Source organism: Octopus bimaculoides, chromosome 14, assembly GCF_046866305.1.
Source record: "Octopus bimaculoides isolate indiv1 chromosome 14, ASM4686630v1, whole genome shotgun sequence".
Classification (NCBI taxonomy): domain Eukaryota; kingdom Metazoa; phylum Mollusca; class Cephalopoda; order Octopoda; family Octopodidae; genus Octopus; species Octopus bimaculoides.
Window position 1 is genome coordinate 53,061,349 of NC_142941.1, and position 15,000 is coordinate 53,076,348.

Genomic DNA, 15,000 nt, shown 5'->3' on the forward strand with positions numbered 1-15,000 from the left:
TTTACACCTATTTTGTAAATAGAAGAACACATGGATAGTAATTAGTCCTAGGTATGGTTTAACTAAGAAAAAATATTTATTAGTCATAGTTTGGAACAACTTTGTTTACAGATCTGCATTACTTTCATGAAACAAAATTAACTTTTCTATCAAACGAAGGCCACACTCCATTTTTTATTTGAAGTTGTGGTTCCTGTTGAGTTGTGCCATAATCCACTTAATTGTTTGGAATTTATGAAACTTTACTTCAAGTAAGGATCATATAAAATTGCAACAAAGCTGTGCAATCATTCTAATCAGAGTTGACAAATGAATGTTTGTGCTTATAAAATCTACTTTTGAATGTCAATTTAGTTACCCCATTATGTACTTTAGGTTCATCTCCATCAGTAGAAGGCATTTACTGAAGGTACTGTGCAGTGGCATCAATTAGAAATCCTGCAATTATGAAGTAAATTCCTCGACAACACAACAATGCTAGTCAGAACTTATAATTTAGCAGAGAAAGCCCATAATACACTAACATTTGTAAACTGAAAGAAATACTGGTCATAATAGGCAGCAGTTCTGAGAAATACCTTATATTTTTCATTGAAAAATAAATTTAAAAACCTGAAATATTTCTTAGAAAACAAAAACAACAAAAAATTAAATTTTTTAAAATAAAAGAAAATTGTTTCCTTACTTCATGAATGCCTCGACAAATTTCTTCAAATTTTTCGCATTTATCTTCGAGCGCAAAGATTCCGTGAAAGTTTTGATAGCAAATTCAAGCTGTTCTTTATTTTCAGCTTTTTCAAACTACAAAAACACAGGACCAAAACACAAAAAAAAAAAAAATTAAAAATAAAATAAAAAAAACTATCCATTTTGAAAATGTAATTATACTACAATCCCTTATATATATATATTAAATATGTATATTTACATTAAATAAATTTAGAGATTAGGAAAACTACACAAATCATATTTACCTCATATTTTGTTCATCAAATCAGAGACAAAAATCAATAAAACTACTACATAGGAATTAGTTCAATATTTAAAATAATTACTATAATAAATATTTGTAAAATAATTAATATCACACTGAAAACTTGTAATTAAATCTAATCAACTGTAAACAACTGAAAGCACAAAAAAAAGAAAAAACGTTTGCATAATTAAAAATATCAATCCTAAGTCTGTCTTAAAACATAATTAATCACAGACAATGACAATTACACACACACACACACACACATATACATATATATATATATATATATAAAAATAAACATGAATTTTTATACACTCATTGGTTTTACTCATAGAATTGTGGCTATGATGAGATAAGGGCAGATTACACTGACCCCCCAGTTCATAACTACAGCTTCATGAAATCTGGTAAGTCAATTACAGTGGATGTATACATCAACCAATTGGATGAAATGATGAGTGAACTTGCAATTAAACAACTGAGGCTGGTCAATAGAGACAGGCCAATTCGCTTGTAAGACAATGCTTGACCACATGTTGCACAAAGAACGTACTCAAGTTACAGGAACTGAACTTGGAAGTATTCTGTCAGCCACCATATTCACCAGACCTTGCACCAACTGACTATCATGTTTACCAAGCATAAGACAGCTTTTTGCAAGGGAAAAACTTCAAATATGAAGAAGATGCAAAAACAGTCTTTCGTGATTTCATAACCTCTTGCTCTCCAGAATTTTCCACTGCCGGCATAAATAAGCCACCAATAAAATGGCAAAATTGTGTTGATGATTTAAGTGCATACTTTGATTAACTGCACTGCTTTTTGTTGAGATAAAATAAAATAAACTTTCAGTTCAAAATTGAACATTTCATTCTTAATGACCTGATATATATACATATATATGTCTGTCACTCTTTTTCACTTCTGGAGCAATTTTGTTTCACCTAACTTTGAGATTTGTGTTTCTAAATATAATACGTCTTTAAAGGGTTCTACCCTGGATGAAGTACAGCAGCTTCATAGTATTTAACCACACACAGACACAAAGCATGTCATATTGATAATATTTACACTATTCAAGTTGCTTCAAACAAAGAAATCAAAGTGTAGTTTAGTGGTTAAGGTATTTGTAGTTCAAAGGGCCAGCCTTGTCATATTAAGAATGTCATGATAACTCTCCCTGAGATCCACATTAAGGGTACACAGGTCTGTGGAGTACTCAGCCACTTGCATATTAATTTCATGAGCAGCTTGTGTTGTTGATTTGATCATTTGGAACCCTCCTCATCATAGCCGACAGAGTGCCGTTATGATTATTATATGTATAATACACGAGGTACAAAACATATACATACATACACATATACATACACACTAACATAGATGCAAGCACACATTTATACATCACCATTATTTCTAAGCATCACAATAATTTAATATTACATCTAATTCTTCTGATTTTCATGATTTATACAAAAGTCAAAGTGAAAGGCAATATATATATAAAAACAGAGACAGTCTAATTAGTTAACTAATGAGTGGAGTCCACCGTACAGTCGATATGGACTGTACATTCTGTACAATTTACTGTACAATCACTACAATTTCTCTAATATAAGTCAATCAGAAAAACTCTTTCAAATATTTTATAAAATACCTCGAAAAGAATTATCTACATCAATGTTTCTCAACCATTTTTTTTTCTTTTTAACCTATGGACCCCGTTGATTCATATTTTACATAGTTGGACCCTCCTAGCCATTCGATGTTTAAAAAGTCATATATCTTTACAACTGAATATCATTAAGAATTATATTTTTAAAAATTGTTAAAATATTTTACATGCTATAAAAGTATAACCAATTTATTGAAGATGAATTTTAACAACAAAACCTTATATGGATCCCCAAGGGTCAAGTGGACCCCCTCCCCCAAGGGCCATTAGGACTCTTATGGGCCACATGGACCCTGGTTGAGAAGCACTGATTTACATTAACTTAGACAAAAGTAGCAAAAAATTGAATAAAAGCATTAAGATCGTTAAGTCATGATATGTTAATTTTATTAATGACATGTAAATTAAAGCTGTTATTTGTTTTTTCTTTATATTATTTTTATTATTACGACTAGATGGTTATTGGCTGCTAGGGTTATTAATCTAATTACTATCACCTATTAGTTTAATATTGTTAAACATATATACTTTAAAAGCTTTAATTATTTTAATCTGTTGGCTGTTTTTGGTGATTAAATTTTTGTTTTTGCTTTTTGTTGAATTATTTGTTAAAATTTTTAAAAGATTTCAAAAGAGAAATGGTTTTTTTTTGTTTTGTTTTTTACCCTGAAAGTTCAATCGATCTTTTACATTCCTGTTTATACAACACGGTTAATAATAAATACAATGAAACGAAAGAAACAGCAATTAATAATAATAACAACAATAATAATAATCATAACAATGGTTTCAAATTTTGGCACAAGGCCAGCAATTTCAGAGGTGGGGTTAAGTCGATTACATCGACCCCAGTGTTTCACTGGTACTTATTTTATTGACCCCCGAAGGGATGAAAGGCAAAGTCAACCATGGTGGAATTTGAACTCAGAATGTCAAGACAGACGAAATGCCGCTAAGCACTTTGTTTGGCATGCTAACGATTCTGCGAGCTTGCCACCTCAGTAGTAATTATAATAATAACGAAAAATGATTATGATGAGTATTTTGTTTGCCACAAGGGCAGGAGTTGAAGAAACACAACATGAAACAGGTTACGAAGAGTGTCGGGGGGTTGTTTATGGTGAAAAGAAATGAGAAAAATGAAAGTTTAAGTGATGGCCTACACACAGCATACAAAACTTTACAATCTCCCTAGAACTGCCTGAACATAATAATAATAATAATAATAATAATAAAACTATATCAAAGGTGCTGTAGGATCATGACCACTGAGCCATGAAGGAAACACATCATCATCAGATAGTCATCCAGGGGGACACAGCTCAGTAGGAGCCACATTCCTCCTAACAATATCAATGAAAGGAGTCCAAACTCAGCCTGGTACTGGCAGTTTGACAATTGTAAGATTGTAAGGACACAACCACCAAAGGACTTTTGTGCTCATGCAGTGTTACCTAAAACTAACCAACTTGGCAGAGTCCACCTGTCTCTTTCTCTCTCTCTCTCTCTCTCTCTCTCTCTCTCTCTCTCTCTCTCTCTCTCTCTCACTCTTTCAAGTCAATGATCACAGGTGATGCTGCAAACTAATATATCTTACATCAACATAACAGTGCTAATTACAGTGAGTTGTCTCTCTACCCTTGCAGTACCTATCTACCCATTTACAACTAGACAGACTGGGCCATCAGAGAATTGAAATGATTCGGTCAAAGAACCCAGTGCAGTGCTGGTGACAAGATACAAACCATTGATGCCACACTTGAATGTCTGTTATCCTGTCAATGTCAAGTGAAAAAAAAAAGAGCAAAAAATAAAATTAATTCTTAATTTGTAAATTAATAATCTTACACAGACAACGGGAATCTTGTTAAAAATATATATAATAAAATATGAACACACAAAGGTGTTGTTCCATATGAACTGTGTGTGCTTTCAGTTCCATTTGTATTAATTGGTTAAAGAGATCAAAACAGTGAGAGAGAAAAACCCTGCCCAGGGATAGGACACTAGTCTACTACAAGTAATTCTTTCTCTCCAGGAAATTAGCCTTGTTACCATGACATTGACTGAAGCAATACTAAATAGACTTGTTGTTCTTGAACCTCCGTACCCAAAACAAGATTCCTCTTCTCCTCATCCTCAGGACAAGCAAACTAATTGTACTTTGTCAAGTTTTTACACAATTTCCATGTATGTTGAGGTTGTTGCAGTAATTTATTATTATTATTATTACTTTGGTTTGGCTCAGGTTTGGTCTTATTCCTGGTAGAAATTATGTGAACAATGGGTAACTACTTGTAACTTTAGGTATCCACAAGTTTTCAGTAGTCTTTCAAGTTTTCAAGTCCTTAGAACCCTTCTGATAATCCTTGCTCTCCCTAAGAGACAAACTTTCTGCAGACGCTCTACCGGGCATTATCCAACAGCACATACCTCCATCAGTAAGCTAAATTTGAAAGCACAATAACTTATCATTCAGCCATTTCTGTCTTCTTCCCTTTTTTTCTAGTTTTGTGTTTTTTTTTTGTTGTTATTTTTGCACAACTCCCTCACCACCCTTCATATTTACAAAGATCAGATTTACTTAACCCTAACCCTAACCATACATCGGTAGGGAATGGCAAGAAAGGATGGGTCCATCTAAAGTGAGACATTTAACTCTTTAGCATTTAGACTGGTCATATCCAGTACAAATATTCAACCAGTTCAATCTGGACAGATCCAGTCTCTCACACATACCTTGCAATGTCATTCTAAAAAAAATAAGCAATCTCATCCTCAAAATCTTGAAGCTGTGAAATAATACATGAGGATTCAAAAACAGTGTGAATAAATAAGCATTTCATTTGACAAAGTATTCTGAATGCCAAAGGGTTAAGGAGCACTGCGTTTGGGTCTGCTGTATAAGCCTGCCTGTTATAAGCTTATAGGCTTGGGGAACCTGGCAGAGGGGCATTGCAAACACAAGGGCTGCCCTTTGTGGAACACATTCAAATTGCATCACTGCCACACATTAAGATAGAATATTCTTTGGTTTGTTACATCATCTTATTTCTTTTAGGGAGAAGATGGAATGATTGTAATCTTGGAATGAAAAGGGACGAATGAAAATGAAAGAAATGATAAAAAGAGGGACAAGGAGAGAATGACATGAAATTTCCTGAAAAAGAAAAAAAGTAATAATCAAAAGAGAGACATGTCAAACTCTTTTCTTTTTTTTCTTTCTTTTTTTTTTCTATACAAGAGAAGAAGAAAATATAATAAACAAATTGTTGACTGTAGACAAAAAAACAAGACAAAAAATATATTTCAAGAGGGACAAAAAATCAAAACAAACTGCAAATCAATTTTTGGATGCAAAACTACAATAGATAACAATACATATAAACCAAGCCACATTATATATATATATATATATATATATATATATATATAATATATATATGACAAACATATGTATGCATATGACATCATGCACCAAAACAACTTGCAACTAATACAGCAAAAGAGAATGGAAACACAATTCTTTATTTAGTATATGCATGTGATGTTCTGTTTGTATGTATATAAACAATATTGAACATGCATAAAACAAGGTATGCACTGTGCCAGTTCGGGGGAAGAAGGCTAAGATTCATAGGCATAAGAGAATATATTCTCATCAGTTCACCTGGTGTAAAAAACACCTGGGAGACATAGGCAAGCGAAATGACTAGCATCAGATCCTGTTACAGAAGTAATATCAAAAAGTCACAAAAATGACAAAACATTAATGACAACTGCTCCTGTAATGGAACTTGATGCGAGTTATCTTCCTTGTCTATGACTCCCAGGTGTTTTTAAACCAGGTGAATTGATGAAAATATATTCTATTACGCCTATAAGAGCAGCCTACCCATGGACTAGCAAAACACATACCTTATGTATGTATCTGTAATATTGTTTATATCCCTCAGGTGAATTCTCATTCATATTTCAAAATATATGTATATGTGTATATATATATATATATATATATATATATATATATATATATATATATATATATATATATATATATATACATACACATATATGTATGGATGTATGTATACACACACACATATATCTGCATATATATATATATACATATATATATATATATATATATATATATATATATATATATATATATATATATATATATATATCACAAGCCTGGCTTACAAAGATTGTATTCCTACCTCTTTTACTAGAGAGGTTATGTGCCTCTGGCCAGCAGGTCTGGTGGCTCAACTATTTCGCTAAGAGCAAAACAGGTCATAACCAACGACTACTTTTAGCATATATGTGTGTGTGTGTGTGTGTGTGTGTGTGTGTGTGTGTGTGTGTAGGATGGTCTGCAGTATTGCAAATAGTGTTTCCATTCCCAAAATTCACTGCAGCCACAAAAGCTGTTTTTTTTTTTCTTAATTTTCAAAGTCAAACAGACGTACAGCTAGGCATGCAAATATTTTGGTCAGGTAAATCTTCGGGCTCCCAACTCTACTGACTGCAAAGTGCCAGCATTTCTCATACATATGTATAGATAAAGACCATGTAGATATATTGATTTTATATATGTATATATGTACACATGTACATACATACACATTCACACATGTACATACATACACATTCACACACACACATATATATATAACATGATATATATATGAAGTCTACAACACATTATTTTCTTTTCCATCTTCATTCAAACGCATTCAGACACACACACACACACACACACACACACACACACATACACACACACACACACACACACACACTATGCTTCAAACAAAAACACACTACGCGCTCACTAAACACTTGACTTAAAAGTTTGTACATGTTAAAGTTGTGTATTGCTGTACAGGAAAAAACAGGTTATTTCCTCACACTTAAATATTTTATGCAATTTATGCATGTGTGTAAACCTATATATATATATATATATATATATATATATATATATATATATATATATATATTTTAAACCTGTGACATATCTTTGTTTCCTCCCAGAAGCTTGCAAAAATATAAAGTGAGGTGAGACATGTTGCTTTTTATTCTTAATATTATCAATATCATTTTAGATCTGTCTCTATTTCATTTCATACCTGCATCTATACCAGTACCAGTAAAAAGAGTGAGAGTCACTAGGTGAGATAATTGAGAAAAAATAAAGAGAGAGAGAGAAAGCAAAGAAAACAAAGAAAAAAGAGTGAAATTTAATTCCTTACACACACACACACACACACACACACTTTATTTGTGGGTTAACAGGGCTACAGATAGTTTCATGTAAAAAGAAATCTCTTAACAATTTTCGAGCCTTCCATATGAGAACATTTGTACTTGTCTCTGTTTTGGATATCCTTTTATACTTTACCATTAGTTTCAGCCATGATGCAGAGGCACTGCTTTTCAAAGGCCTTTGTTGATCTTACTGATACTTATTTTATTTTATCAATCTCTACTTATCGACTGGCTAAGTCACCTTCTGATGTAAAGGGACACAATACAACACATCATTTTTCATCAGTTAACATTCTCACACTGATACCCACTGCATACACACACAATATACAAACACACACATAAAGCCACCTACATCTTATGAAAGAATATAAGGAAAGATTATGGATGAAAAATTTTACAAATAAACTTATGTCTTCTTAGAAAAAGTGAGATATAAAAATAGACTCAAATGTTCAGATTTAGGAAAATGCTGGTGCAATGGTGACACTGAGAAGAATTGAAAATATAAAGCATAAAAAAAATTTGTAATTTTTCAAAACATGCATCAAAATTTGAAATTAAGCTTAAATCATTAGATGTAATTGCTTTGTTCCCTCATGAGACGAGAAATTAATTGCAATAGAGACTCTTTCGCAAACACACACACGCTCACATGTATACATAGATGCATGCATGCAGGAAAACAAACATACACACATATATAAACTAAATGTTTATGATTGTGTATGTGTTTTTGTCTATATTCAATACCTTATACATCCATGTGTGTGCGTGCATGCACGCATTTATGTATGTATGCATATATATATATATATATATATATATATATACACACCAATATACACATTCATATGTACATATATACATATATTTAGACACAAGTACACAAACACACACACATATTAATGTGTATATTATCACATATATATATATATATATATGTATATATATATATATGTAAGTACCTGAATAAATTCATATATATATACATAGAGAGAGATATAGATGTGTATATGCACACACACACACACACACACCTATATAGCGAGTAAAAACAGGATTAAAGGAGAAGTTGGCCTTGGGTGGATTTTGAACTCAGAGCATAATGTGTTGTAACTGAATGCTGTAAAACATTTGGTCCAGCACTCTACCAACTGACCCAATGTACCTTTTTAATCAAGCCAACACCCTTTTATTAATGATCCAGATAGATAGATCGACAGATAGAGGTTACAAGAGAGAGAAAGAGAGAGAAACAGGGGATGGGGCTGAACTTAATTGCTAACATTGCAACATATTTGCAATAATATGTTTTAGTATATAGCATCAGCTAAGATTTAGGATAATGCAGTTAAAGAAAAGCATGTATATATATCTTATGTATATCTGTGTTTACATGTATACACATGACATTTATATCATACATAAATTATATATATGTGTGTGTATACATATGTGCATGTGTGTATGTATGTATGATGTGTGCGTGTGTGTGTGTGCGCATGTATGCATGTCAGGCCACTGGTAAAATGTAACCCAGTAAACTTGACACGTGGTTGGGTTGTCAGTGACGACACCAGCAACCCTACAAGGCGTTGCTCGTTAAGGTGGGTGATCTTTGTAGGACATCCTGCAGGATGAGGAAGAAAACCTGCCAAAAGATGGATGAACTCAGGAGAGTCAAGGGCTGTCCAACAGCTGGAAACGGGAGACTCCAAGTCTATCTCTCTAAGAGAAGGAAATTCCAAAATAACACCCAACACATAGCGAAGCCGGAGATCTTACTCTCGCTTCTTTCAGAAATGGACTACTTGTCTTTGTAAGTGATGGTGTGCAAGCTGATATTGTCTTTAAACTTCAGTACAGGCATTGCTGACAACAATTGTCTTTAATTTTTAGGATAAGACAATTTGTTAGTTGTGGTCATACTCGTCTACAAATTGACAGACACCATGTATGGACGTATTTCTTTGTTTTTACATTTGGTTATACATAAAAAGAATTTGACATTAAACTGAAGGGTATCTCAATACGTTTTGGTAGAGTGAATAGTTATTAATATTCAAAAGATGATTTCAAAGTTTCAGCTAGCTTGCCTTCATCACATATCTGTTAAAACTAGATTAGCCACTGGATCTTATCAAGAACAACCAATGAGATTTGTTTGGATTGTTTCATAGAAGAAGAGAAAAACAGAAGAAATAAAAGGAAAAAGAAGAAAAAGATTAAAATTCAAAACACTGGAATTGGATCAGAAATATAAAAAAAATAATAAATGATAATACTGAAAGAAAATCAAAAATAAAAATTGCAAAATAAATATAAAAACATTGCTTTGTTTTGGTGTGTTTTGTCTTTGTATTGTTTTGTCATTTTTCATCATAGTTATTCGTGTAAATCCAAGCTTAACATGATTATCTTAAATTTTTGCACAAGACCAGCAACATTGATGGGAAGCATCAAGTTGATTACATTGGCACAGTTGGTGGTGGTCATCGTTTGTTGATTATGTTGGGTCACCAGATGCCATAGGTTTTTGTCTGTTGCTGGCTGGTGAATGAAAATGTATTTCTAGGTCTGTATGTAGAAGTAACATTTAACAGGTTTATGTACTGATCATTGTGTTTTCTGTGTTGTTAATGGAACAAAAACTAATAGCAACAATTACACACTGGGAGAGACATACTGCTGGGATTATGGCAATTTAATTGGTATATAGCAATCTATGGCTGGTCCATCACAACTGGACAATAATTGTGCTATATTGATGGTGGCAAAATCTATTTACCATCAGCTGGTTGTGAATGAGAATGCAGACGTTAAGCGGCTGTCTTGATATCCTGGGATTACAGCCAAAACCCACCTTTATATAGGGCACAGTCAGAAAGTTCTAGGAAGTTCAATCATGAAATGTTTTTACACAGAGTAGTCACATATTTGGCCAATCATGTAAAACCACTGCTGCTTCGTTGTAATGTCTATCAGTTTTGAATCAGCGACAACATCAGCCCAAAAACTTGACTCATAATTTATTTTATCAACCCTGAAAGGATGAAATATAAAGTTGACCGAGGGCAGTATTTGAACTCAAAGGGCAATGAGAAAATACCATCAGGCATTTTGTCCACAGCTCTGACGATTCTGCCAGCTTACCACTTTCCTGTAGCCTAAAATAATAAATTAAATAAAAGGCATACAACCATAATGTTGAGGATTACATCCAACTCTTCGAATGAGTGGTGTGAAAGATTTTCAAGACATTGGACTTTCGGCCATACTGGAGTAGAGCCTTCAAGAAGCTCTATTATTTATCTAACCCAGTGTTTCTCAACCATTTTTTTTTTACCTATGGACGTCTTTGATTCCTATTTCACTCAGATGGACACTCCTAGCTATTTGATGTTCAAAATATTATTAAAAATTGCCCAAAAGAAATTGTTAAAATATTTTGTGCATTGTAGAAGTATGACCAATTTATTGCACATAAATTTTAACAAAATCTTATAGGGACCCCGGTTGAGAACTACTGATGTAACATACACACACACCAACTCGACATCATTTTGTTTAATAAGCTAATAAAAGTTACTTCCCTTGGATACAATCCCGAGTAGAGTTACCTCCCTTAAATGTGTGTGTGTGTGTATACTGTAGTATGGTATTGTGAATTTAAAACAAAAATGTAAAGAAATTATTAAATATTTAAAACCTATCATGACCTTTGGCCCAGCATCATCATCATCATCATCATTTAACGTCCATGTTCTGTGCTGGACATTAAATGATGATGATGGTAGGCCACAAGTCATGATAGGTTTTCAGTATTTAATAACTCCTATATATGTGTATATATATATATATATATATATATATATATATATATATATACTGTTATACTATCCATAATACTTATTATAAGATACAGTGGAATCATGTCAGTGACCAGGTCACAGCTGGTGTAATGGAAATTTTGATACCAAATGAAAAATATTTAAGTGAAGTTAACAGTTCTTGTGTGTTTCTGAATGGTTAATAGGTGTCTTCCATGCTGCAATCATTTTAGTTTCAATAAACAGTCTCCGATCAAATCACTTGTCTGGCGAGTACACCTCTGGAGTACATATTCCATGTTTGTTATGTATATATTATACAAATCTAAAGATGTTTGAAATGGAAAAAAGGAGAAGAAAAAAAAAGAGGAAAACAAGAACAATATGTTGTGAAAGTGAAGGAAGTCAGTTTCTTTCCTTCTTTCTTTCTTTCTCACCAACGAAGCAAAAATAAATACAAAACTTGGTGCAAGAAGCTGAAACATAAATTTAAATGAGCGTGTGTGTGTGTGTGTGTGTGTGTGTGTGTACATGTATGTGTGCCAATGTGTGCGTGTGTCCATGAACAAGTATGTGCATATATGTATGTAATAAAGATACATACATATTTATATATATATGCATATACATATATAGATTCCTATATGTATACACAAGACACATATACATATATCTTAAATAACTGAAATGAAGAGGAGAAAAAAAATTAAACACAAATACACTTGAGAGTGCAAGAGAGGAAGAGAGAGAGTCTCTGAATCTGTAAGAAAGAGACAGAGAGAGAGTCTCTGAATCTGTAAGAAAGAGACAGAGAGAGAGTCTCTGAATCTGTAAGAAAGAGACAGAGAGAGAGTCTCTGAATCTGTAAGAAAGAGACAGAGAGAGAGTCTCTAAATCTGTAAGAAAGAGACAGAGAGAGAGTCTCTGAATCTGTAAGAAAGAGACAGAGAGAGAGTCTCTGAATCTGTTAGAAAGAGACAGAGAGAGAGTCTCTGAATCTGTAAGAAAGAGACAGAGGGAGAGAGAGAGACAGAGAGAGAGAGAGAGACAGAGAGAGAGAGAGACAGAGAGAGAGAGAGACAGAGCGTGTGCATATTAATCTATATACAGATACATACAAATATATATGTATGGTGTATATATGAATTACACAAGAGAAGCAGCTCCAGAATAAAATCTTTATGTATATGACATACTTAATGTATGTGCACCATTGACAAACCAGAATCTGCAATCTTTCATCCAGCAAAAAAAATCCTTTTATAATCATATTTTTCAAAAAACACCGACACACCAAACACAAAGGATTTTTTTTTCTTCCCCGGATGAAAATGCTGCTTCTGGCTTATCAACTATACACATAAGTATATCGTATAAAGACATATATATATATGTATAAATACATATATGTAAGGTGTGTGTAGGTGTGTTTGTGTTTATCACAGAATTGGTTTAAGAGTCTACGAAGAGCTACTAAAGGACAACTACGAGGACTACTTATGATGAGTGAAATTAATTGACTACAAATCGTGAAGGAAGTAGTAGTGGGCGTGGTAGTAGCAGTAGTACTAGTAGAAGTAGTAGAAGTGGTAGTAATAGTAGTAGGAGGAAAAAAATACTAGTCGCAGTAGTAGAGGTAGTAATAGTAGTTGTTGTAGTAGGAAGAAAAAAAGTAGTGGTGTATTGGTGCTAATTAAGTAGCAGTAGTACTAAAAATACTAACTGGAGGAAGAGAAAAAAGAAGAAGAAGAAGAAAAAGTCTAACTAGCAACTAAGACTAAAGGAAAAAAAAATCATCAAAAATTAAGACTTTGTTAGCGAGTAAGGTTACCAGCGATTAAGTGATAAAAAAAAAATACTAATTAAATAATAAATAATGAATGTATGTAATAAATAAAATATCACTTATGATATAAAATTGATAAAAGTCGTAATAAAAGAAAATGATAAAGGTGATAGAGATAATTAAAAAAAATAGGTATAATAATAATAATAATATTAATGATGATATTAATAATAATAATAATAATAATAATAATAATAATAAATATTTTGTATATATATATATATAAAAAGGCTGATGATTAAAAGTAAGTCAACTGGTGCGTTATTACGTTTACGTTACCTCTGGGTGGCTCTAAACGGCAGCAAGTTTTGAAAATATGAAAAGAGAAAGGACCAACATTGTTAACAGAGAGAAAAGAACACTGGAAAAGAATTTTGGAATTGGAATTTTTTTTTATTTATTTATTTATTGATTTATTGATTTAGGCTTTTGTTTATGATGTTTATTTTAATGTTTTCTATTTTTATTTTATTTTATTTCTGAATTTATATTTGATTTGATTTTTAATTTATTTTAGTTTTTAATTTTGTTTAAATTGTGGCAGCGGGGCAAGTGGAGTTGATTCAAAATATAGAAAGAGGACAACAACAGTAATTATGAAAAAAAATGATATTAATAATAATAATAATAATAATAATAATAATAATAATAATAAAAAGAATGATTTCTTCACTAAACACAAGGGTTCACAATAGGATTGAGGACAATACAGGATGACAAGGAATAATAATAATAATAATAATAATAATAATAATAATCCTTTCTACTATAGGCACAAGGCCTGGAATTTTGGGGGGGAGGGAGGCAGTCGATTAGATCAACCCCAGTATGCAACTGGTACTTAATTTATCGACCTCGAAAGGATGAAAGGCAAAGTCGACCTTGGCGGAATTTGAACTCAGAACATGGTGACAGGCGAAATACCGCTAAGCATTTCGCCCAGAGTGCTAACGATTCTGCCAGCTCTCCGCCTTAATAATAAAAAAAAACAACAACAATAACAACAACAACAATAATGGTAATAATAATAATAATAGCTGAAAAAGAAATCCTGAAAAAATTTAAAAAGGAAAAGAGACTAATTAGTCCGTGTGTGTATGTATGTATATGTATATATATATATATATATATATATATAATATAATATAATATAATATAATATAATATAATATAAAGACTTAACCACTGTATATTTCATTTGCTGGTTGAGACACTCAACAGTATTCCCTTGCAATGTACTATTTTATTCACAACCTGGCACAAGATTTCGGTTCTAAGTGTGTGTGTGGGGGGTCTGTAGTAAAAATGATATTTTTGTTCCTTCTCCAAACTTAGAATATAAAGAGCTTTGACTAAGCACTGCAAAGCATTTTGTCCAATGCTTTTATGA

At 32.3% G+C, this 15,000-nt stretch overlaps 1 protein-coding gene across 3 annotated transcripts in view; it reads right to left on the reverse strand.

Annotated features, from left to right (window-relative positions):
• Window positions 1-15,000, reverse strand: part of LOC106867700 (uncharacterized protein ZK1073.1) — a 110,874-nt gene that overhangs the window by 3,473 nt on the left and 92,401 nt on the right. For 2 of the 3 annotated variants that reach the window (XM_014912658.3, XM_014912655.3), the window contains one exon: window positions 686-801. In XM_014912658.3, coding sequence (XP_014768144.1) covers window positions 686-801 — 116 coding nt within the window. Of the gene's footprint in view, window positions 1-685; window positions 802-13,889; window positions 13,902-15,000 lie in introns of all 3 variants that reach the window. The other variant, XM_089362942.1, reaches the window with a different exon arrangement.